A 9,678-nucleotide genomic window follows, 5' to 3' on the forward strand; every position below is an offset into this window, starting at 1 on the left:
CGCGGGGCGGGCCGGGCTCGGTGCGCGGCCCGGGCTGGGAGCGCGGCCCGGCGGGCGGGCAGCGCTGCCGCTCCGTGCACCCCGCGGTAACCAACGCCCGCCTGAAAGCGTCTCCTTCTTCCTAAGAAGACTCCTTAGTGGCGCAGCGGAGCGTTTGGGCCACGTTCCGTTGCCCGTTTCTGCTGCAGTGCGGGGCTGCAGGCGAGGCCCGGCTCACGCCCGTGCTCCTGTGCGCGGGCAGTGTGGGCAGGAACGAAGCTTCTTCCGTAGGTGTTCGCTCTGCGTTCCCGCGGCGCCCGGCCTCTCGCTCGCCAGTGTTAAAGCGTGGGAGGGAGAAGCACTAAAGGTCGCTCACCCCGCGCGCCGGGTGCTTGGGGGATCCCTTAAAATGGCTGTGGATGTGGCAAGATGGAGGAGGGCTCCATGTGGAGGCTGGAGGCTCCGTGCCCAGTTCCAGGCAGCCGCGGGAGCTCCGGGCACTCGGATGCTGCCCCTGACACCGCAGTTGTTTCAGGATGTCGCCTTGAGAGCGTTGCCACAAGACTGATGAGCAATATCTGACTGAAGGGGTGTCAGAATAACCTCTGTTTAATGCACAGATAAACATAGGCCTCAGTCCTAGGCCCACTCAGAAGGAGACCTCCATTTCAGTAGAATACACCATAATTTAACTAATATACATTCATCTTTTCATTTTCTTTGGACAGTTCATTAGAAAATGTGAAATGGTTTTAATCAATATTTTGCATAATTTTATACCATAATTAGTTTTTTTTCTTAAAAAAAGGGTTTTCTTTCTGTATAGAGTGGAATAACTGTATGTTTGATAATAAATTTTTTTTAAAAAAGTGGTGCATGGTCTTTGCTCTTCTTGACAATTCTGATTTATTTTAAGGGAGAAGCTTTATGTGAATTTCAGATATAGAAAGTATTGTGACTGTGTGCCAAGTTGTCTTTTAGAGGAAATAATTGTAGGAAAGAACTTCTGTGGGGCGTTTGAATGATTTGTTTTTAATGTAAAACCAATTCTTTTAATTCTCTTAATTAAAGCAACGTGTTATACTTGAGCAAAGCGCTTTGGGTCTCTCCCAGTCTTTTGCTGTCAAGTTAGCAACGATAGTTGTGACTGTGTAGTTGGTCACTAGGGCAGTTACCTCTGCTTAACAGAGACACTGTCAGTGTTAAGTTGGTAGTATATGTCCAGTATGTAGTAGTAAAGTTCAATCGAATGTGCATTTGTATGGGGTTCTTTAAAAAAAAGAAACTCAGTGTCTTCTGGTTCTTTTAAAAATCCTCCTCCTCTCAGGAAATGAGTGGTTTTGCCTCTGCAATCCCAGAGCAGCCTTTGCTTGGAGGCAGCCTATGAGCCTGGTGTGGGAGAGGGGCTGGAGTAAAATCTTGCCTGTTTGATCATGTATGATAACTGCATGCTGTTTGTCACATCCTCTTTATTCATTACATAGCAAAATAAAAAAAGGGAACTGAAACACTGAAAATGTTTTTCTTTAGAATGATGAGCTAAGTTTGAATGTGTTTGAAGTAAAGGGGTATTTCAGTAATACAGGGCAATGTAAGAAGATGCCGGTGAGTTCTCTCTTTGACAGTGAGCAGCAAGGTTTGGAAAACTATTGCAGTGCCAAAAAAGAAAACTGCCTTTACAGTGAGTGATTTTAGAATAACCACACCACCAAGGATGTTTTTCCTAATTTTTGTTTGTTTTAACCTTTATATAAATTGTCTATCCAGTGTTTGGAATATGTTTTGACAGCCACTCTCTTGATCTCAGTATCCACCCGACTGAGACTTTCTTAACAGGGTGCTTTAGGTAGTAAGAGCATTGTGCTAAATGCTGCTCTCTGTAGATAAACTTGGAGAATAATTTGTTTTCAGAAGCATAAGCAACTGTCTTCCGTAGGATATATTGAAATGCAATGGAATCTAGAAATACTTTAGGGTCTATATGCAGATGCGTGTGTCTGTGCAGCACTATATCTGTAAAGAGGAATGTTAAAATAAGAAAGATATTGAATAGATTTTAGTCATTGCTGTTGACATCATATGACTGACATTTATCCTGTATGTGTCTCAAAAGGGCAATTCTTGTTTATTTTCCACATAGCTGTGGTCTGTAGTCTTGGCAAAAGCCTTTAAAGCTGAGCTCTTGTCCATGTTAAATATGGAAAAGAGACAGTGAGAGGTGTGGAACGACCTAATATTCTGCACAGGTTGATGCCATGGTGGATTTTCACCACTGTTTTCCCTCTGTTTTCCATTGGATTGATTATTTTGCTTGTTTTTTCATACTCTGTATTACTAGGAGGGAGTGATTGCTTGTCCAGATGTGCAGAAATGAACTAAGAGCACTAAGAAAAGTGCAAGTCATTATTTTAGAAAACCACAGATTATTTTGATTTAATTATTTTGAGAATATGTGAAGTAGAAATTGCCTCTTGTTATGATTAAGTATTCAAGATTCTTGGATTGGAAACATTGGCACTGATTAAAAAAGAACTTTTGTCTGTACTTAAGGATTTTCAAGTTGCCTTGAAATTCCTGATATATAAAAACAAACTCATGGTTCTGTGTTTCTAGGAAGGCTTGTAGCTTCTTTCTCTCTTACAGAGATTCTCAAATGATGGACACCTGTAGTGCTTAATAATATCTTTTCCTGAGGCAGAGGCTGTGTATGAACTGAAATTACATTTTGGTGCTTAGTTCTGTTACTAAGAATCTTTCTTTTAAGGTTAAATTAGGCTTAAATACATTTTTGAAGGTAAAATTTTTGAAAATGGAAGAAACACATAAACAGTCCAGGTTTTGACAGACATCAGATCATTTTATGAATTCAAGAACATTTTGACTGTGAACAATCATTAAATGATTCATTGATTGTGTATGTTTTGCTTACAGTTAATGGTTGTGTGTGCATGATACAATATTGTATTAACAGTATATTTGCACACTGTAATTCAGCTGTATTAATCAGCTGTACTAATCAGTAGTAGTGCACTGATTAGTAAATCTTAACTGACTTAATCTTCTGCTTTTTATTTCTTTAGTGCTGCAGGTTGACTGAATGAAGGACTGGGAATATAACATGGATGCAGTTCCCTGAGCAGTTTTCCTTCCCAAGTGTGTATTTCCCAGATTGGTGACCTGGATGATTGACTGATAAGCAGCATACACAAGACCAATAGCAAGAAAACTCTCTGCCTGTTGCTTCTGTGGTTTGAATATACTGCTACAGAGCTGCATCTTCTGAAATGCAGTTGAAGAAAATGAGGGAAATCTTACCAAAATTGTATCCTGGACAACTTAGTGATGGAAATAATTCCTTAAGCACCTCCCCAAAACAGTCTTCAGAGGATAAAACAAATCCATCAAAAGGGGATGATGACCAGAATTGCTGTTACCAAGGGACTGAGGCTGAGAATAATAAGTTCTCACTAATAAACTGTATAAAATGCGGAAATGTTCAGAAATTTTCAATGCAAGATATAGAAAAGCATAAGAAGCTTGGGTGGACTGAAGACAAGTCTTTCATCTGCAAGAAATGCAGTCATGTTACACCAGCTGCTCTCCATTTTGTTCCTGAGGGTGCCAGTGCTGCAAACTTTGAAAAACATGAAAAGCCATCCCCAATTAAAAACCAGAAAACTTTTAAGGTAAAGAACTTTCTGCCAGGGAAATACTACTGTGATAAATGCAGATTTTCAACAAAGGATCCTTTGCAGTATAAAAAGCATGTAAGTCAACACGATGAAATTAAATTTCTTTGTTCCCACTGCAGTTATGTATCCTACACCAAAGGAGAATTCCAGAGGCATTTGGTGAAACACACTGGAACTTTTCCATATCAGTGTGAATACTGTGACTATGGTGCTGTTAGACATGATTATATAGTAAAACATACAAGAAGAGTACATGAAAAGCCCACAAAACGGCTAACAAATGGCACTGCAAACCATAAGCAGAAGAAGTCCAGCTTGCCAAGTCAAAGCACTTTATATCAAAAGCAGAAATATGATAAGAAAAAACCTTTACGAAATGAAATTTCAAATTCATCTTCAAATACTGTTTGTGAGGTTCCAGATAAATTGACTAAAATAGTGTGCTTGTCTCATGATATAGAATGTAGCATAAATGCAGCATCCAACCAGGACAAAACAGTGTTGGAGCCATCCGAAATAACTGTATGTGAGAATCAAAGTGTGGAAGTTGAGGTGTATTCTCCCAAAACAGAACCTTTGCAACCTGGGATGCCTTTAACAGTAATTGCACCATCTGAACTTGTAGTTCCCTCTAACTGCTTAGCTCAAATAGTAGAGATTAAAATAGTGAATGGAGCACGACAGCTGGTCCTCAAACTAATTCCTATGAAAGATGGAACTTCCAAACCTGCAAACTGTGCTGAAGAGGAAGCCGAGAATCAAGGTATAGAACGACCTACAGAAGGAAAAAAATTATCTTCTGCGTTTCAAAATGAGTTGCTAACCATGGAAGTGAATGTAGACAAATTATCCAGTGTTAGTAACCAGTTTACATCAGATGGCACATACAGTAGGAATTCTGAATGTTTTTGTACTTCTAGCAGTCAACCCCCAGACTCTAACTCTGCATCCGCACAGAAGGAAGATGCATCAAAATTATGCTTTCATTTGGTGAAAGGCATTGATGTCCGTTCCAGTGTTTTAGAACTTTGTTCTCAGTCTCTAGTGACTTCTAGTACTGAAAAAGTAAGTGATCCTAAATCCTTAAGGAGAGAAACTGATGGAAAAAATAATTTGCGTTATGACTTGTACTGTTACGAAGGAAGTCTGGATGTATCCTCTTCCAAATACGCCACTACTTCTGAAGATAAAAGTTGCAAGAATGTTTCAGGAAGGGCTGCTCAGGACAGCAAAAATGCCTCCTCTTCTGCACTCCTTAAGGAAAAGCCTTTGAAGAGTGAAGACAATGAATGTAAGAGTCCGCTTGTCAACACTCCAGGTATATGTTTATTTACTACGGATTTTGATAACAAATCTGTTAAATCTCCTGAAGCAGGAAGAAATTTTCACGTCACTAAATCTTCACCTTTGGAGCATACGAATGTTAACTTAAGCAAACTGAAGGGAGTTGATACCATAAATCCAAAGAACAATCTTCTCCTGGAATCATTAGAATTACAGAGAATGGAAAATTATGGCAGCCCTTTCGAGGGACCTGTCATTTCATCTGTGTTTTCTCTTAGCTCTGGTACTGAAAATGTTCCAGAAGGCATTAGATGGGATGATACAACATGCAGTAAGAAGTCAGCAACGTTGCTGTGCAGAAAGATTGCTCAGTTGATGTCCGCTGCTGAGTCTAACATGAAATCTATGCCTTTGAGATGCCAAGCCGCTAGCAAAAAGGTGCTTTTGTCTCAGGAAAATTCAGCAAGCTGTGAGAGAATTGCCTCTGCTGCTGAGTTGGAACAATCTGCATCTTTGCCTCAGCTGCTTGCCGGGAACAGTCTGATTAGTGGTGAAGAACCCAGTGAAGAACAACTCCTTACAGTTGCCCAAGCATCTAAAAGCCGGCTGACTAAGAATTCCCATGTTGCCACTCCGGTGTTTATTCCCAAAGGGACAGTGCTGAGAGTGCTGAACGCTGCTAGCGGCCAAAGCACCCCTGGAATAGAAAGCAGGAGTGAAACAGCAGCTCCTTCTGTGTATTGCAATGAAATGCTGCTGCCTCGGCCGGTGCCTGTCACTGTTTCTGAGAAAGCTGCCGCTTATTTGCCATGTTTCTCTTACCAGAGTGAACCCAACGCCCCAGCCCGGAATATATCACTGAGACAAAGACCAAAGCGAGAGGCAAGTGTGAAAAATAACAGTAAACAAAGTAGCGGCTCGTATCAAAAGAATAGCGATGTGAGTAAGCAAAGCAAGCTCCATTCAAAGAGTCAGCAAGGACCCAAAAGTAAAGGGAAACAAGCAAGCTTCAGGGAGCTGCCCAGGAGGAAAACAAGAACTCAGTCAGAAACCAGTTCTGGTTCTGATATGGCCTATCTGCTGACAGCAAGACGACTTAGGCTGGTCCCTTTGCGAACGGATCAGTTGATAAAATGCCCTCGTCGTAACCAGCCCGTTGTGGTATTAAACCATCCTGATGTTGACTCGCCAGAGATAATTAATGTCATGAAGACCATCAACAAGTATAAAGGTCACGTCCTGAAAGTAGTTCTCTCGGAACGGACAAGTAGTTGCCTTGGTGTGAAACGTTACCGAAAGCGTCTCACTCTTCAGAATGCAGAGACAGGAAATCAAGCAAAAAAGCAGAATATGTTAAAAATGAAACTAAAAAAAACACATAAAAATAACTACCAGGTGGTGGAAGCTTCACCAGCTGAATCCCTTCAGTGTATGTTTAAGTGCTGGTTTTGTGGAAGGGTATATGTGGACCAGGAGGAGTGGATAAGTCATGGACAGAGACACTTGATAGAGGCAACCAAGGGTTGGGATGTTCTTTCTCTTCCAGCAAAAAACATCAAGTGAGAGATTAGTTTATTTATGTTATTTTTAATGACTGACACTACTTTGTTTGGAAGGGAAGATGGAAATAACTCTTTAATTTTGCCAAAAAGGTATGTATTGTTAGCAAAGTGGGAAATGAGAGCGGAGTTCCAGAGATAACGAGAAGCCAATAGTGAGGGCTAAGCACTACTTTGCACTCTCATATTTGAAATAAGTATTGGAAGACAACTTCATCTGTTCCCCGAGAGAAATCTGAAGATTTGCTATGCAAACATCTTTCTAGTTGTCATTTTCTGTGCTAGGATACTGTGCTTGTAATTGGTCTGTGCTAGCTGGGTATGGATTGGAATCTTAGACTCCAAGATAGGTGTAAATTTAACTTTTTTAATTACAACATAGTGTTTCAGAAATCAGGCATACAAGTATTAAAAAGCACCTTTGATCCTCTGTGGGCAGCAAGTATACATCTAGCTTTAGTGACAAAGTGCCCTGAAAAAGAAACGTAAATGAAAGTGTCCTGTTGTAGTGGGACAGAAGCTCCTCTGCGGACTTCACTGGTGTGCAGGGTTATAAATGAAGAATCAGTGAAAGCAGTTGCTCCCACTGCGTAAGATGGCACTGAAAACCCTAAGCGTGTGTAGGGCTTAGTGTGGCCTCTGAGAGAGACAAGGATCTTGCTGTTTTTTTTGTGCTACCCTTGTTCTGAGCAGACAGAGCCCTAGGTTTCATCAAACTCGGAAGCTTCTCTTTCCTGGCAGCCTGTGTGGGGCCAGCAGACTGCTCAGATGCTCGAGGAGCCAAGAGGCAGCCCTATACCTGCCTCTCGCCCTGTGCTCGTGCAGCCTGCTGGAAACCCTGCTGCAGAATTGGGCATTTTGCTAGATCTCTGCGCAGCAAGTTCACGCTTAGGCACAGGGAGAACTTGCTGAAGTCTCTTCAAGCTGAGAAACCATGTGGCACAGCTTTTATGTCGACAGTGTTTAACCGGATTTCCAGTGTAGTCTCTCATCCTTCTTTAGATTAAGGAGTCGGATATTTAGAATGTATTTTAGGTAGGCCTCAATTCATACAAGTATTTGCCTAGTTACCTGTGTACATATGGTGTGTTTACTGATTGAGTGCAGTGTAAGCAGTTTACTTAGCTGCTTAAGTACTTTTCTAAATTAGGACTGAATTTCAAGTTTTTAGTAAAGAAGAAGGAGAGATGACACTGAAGTCTGAAGTTTCTGTACGTGAGTGTTTTCTTCGTCCTGTTAATCATTCTGTTCTAAAATTATATAGAATGAACTATATTGAATTAAGCACATACTTGCAATTAAATCACTTCTTACATTTTTACAGATAACAATACTCTTATGCTGGATATGTATTATATGTTTGAACTGGAGCTACTCTTTGGAAAAACTTGTAGTTCCTAACTTCTTTTCACTGTTGATGCATTTTTGTAAACGATTTAACTAGGCTGGAAATATTTTTTTTATATACTCTGGCAGATTATACATTGCTTTTGATAAAGTATGTACGGTCTCTGTATTGAAATGTAAATATTTTAGGACTTTAAAGTACGTCTTCTGATTGAGGTTTATTTTACAAAAAGGCGCTTAGAACCATTTTGCTTCCCAACCATTTTGCAATACAGTGTTAAAATCCTTCAGATATTTGGTGCTTTCAGAAGTCAGATCTGATACATCATTGTGTTCACATTAAACATTTTTGTATCATTTGTGCCATGGGGTAGTCTCTTCCACAGAACAAATTTCCTTTTATCTGTGTTGTCAGTAATAATGAAATGACAGTTCTCATTTTGTATTCAAATGGAATTATATTTTTTTAGATGGGTACACTAGAGGGTTTTTTCACTTCATGTACTTTGATGCCAAACCTAGCAGTACTGTTTGCATTTTTGATTGTGAAAATACTTTTATTTTAAAGTCCTGCCATATCACATGTAATACTGCAATTGTTAACATAGGAAAAAACATGATTAATTTTCTCTGTTGTTTAAACTCCTTAAGTCCAGGTTACTATTTGAATTAATTTTGTCTCTGTAGAAGCTACTAAATAAATGTTTTCGAATTCTCTTAAGAGTTGTCGCTGGCAAAATTAGAACATTCCTAACAAATGCTGTATTTTTTTGTGTGTGTTTAAGTGTTGTTCAGCATTAGGAACTGCAGATGTTTAAAACATCCTTGTAATGTTTTTTTCTTTGCTTTAGTAGACATCTACAAAAACCTATGTTAGTGACGCAGTCTGTCTAAATTGTAAGCTGTGTTATTTTTTTCACGTAATTAGTTTGGAAAATGGCTTTTTTAAAAATATGATGCCTTTCATAAATTAAATTGTATAGTGGCTACAGAACTCTGAAAGCCTCTTGCTGCAGCCTGTGTTTCCTGCCTCTTCCCGTTTCGATGAGTTCAGCCAGGCGACCTCCGCTATTTTGAAGAATTTCCTTCAGGAGTTTCAGTAGTCCCAATGGTTTCAGGTAAATAATTGCACTGGATGCCCTCTTGCATTTGGATGCAGCATATAGGAGTAAAAAGCTTCAAGTACATCAACCAGCAGCTGCTCTGTTTTTGTAGACTAGCCCGTGTCATTATGTACTTTGTCATAATTTGGCCTGGAGTGTTGTGCTGGGGGCTTGAATATTTTTATTCCTCTTGTTCCTTTTGTGTAAGGGTAAAGCAACCGAGGCTGCTCTCTGGTATTGTCCAATTAGCTAGACAAACTTTGAGCATCCTTAGAAAGGGAGATTATTAATGCTACGTGTTTGCTTTTCATATGCCGACTAAGCTTAAGGCTTAATATTATAGTTTATACTGGAAAAATATCACGTGGTGGAAAATATTTTTTGTTGAGCTTGAACACTTACACTGCTCCCAGTAATGTCTTTCATCTCTAGATTAGCACAGGCAATTCAGAGGAATTGTTTTTATAAACGGTCTTACTGTAGGTGTTGGAAAGCTCAAATATGAATGCAGATATCTCACTTGAGCTGAAGAATAAGTCCTACTTGTGTCAAGTAACAGGATTTATTTCACTAAAGCTTATAAAAGTAATAATACCAGACCTTATAATTGTCCCCTACATTGACACCAGATTTCAGTGGCTATTGAATACTGTTTAATGTACACCCAAGATACATATGCACAATGAGTACAAGCCAACTTACACAGACACATCG

The 9,678-nt window shown here is 39.9% G+C and overlaps 1 protein-coding gene across 1 annotated transcript; it reads left to right on the plus strand.

The window, feature by feature from the left end:
• Window positions 1-3,067: 3,067 nt before the first annotated feature.
• Window positions 3,068-8,296, plus strand: ZNF518B (zinc finger protein 518B). The gene has a single exon (XM_026034111.1). The coding sequence runs from the start codon at window positions 3,264-3,266 to the stop codon at window positions 6,516-6,518; it is 3,255 nt and encodes a 1,084-aa protein (XP_025889896.1). The 5' UTR covers window positions 3,068-3,263; the 3' UTR covers window positions 6,519-8,296.
• Window positions 8,297-9,678: the final 1,382 nt, after the last annotated feature.

Source organism: Nothoprocta perdicaria, unplaced genomic scaffold, assembly GCF_003342845.1.
Source record: "Nothoprocta perdicaria isolate Ctin4 unplaced genomic scaffold, notPer1 scaffold_14, whole genome shotgun sequence".
Lineage (NCBI taxonomy): Eukaryota > Metazoa > Chordata > Aves > Tinamiformes > Tinamidae > Nothoprocta > Nothoprocta perdicaria.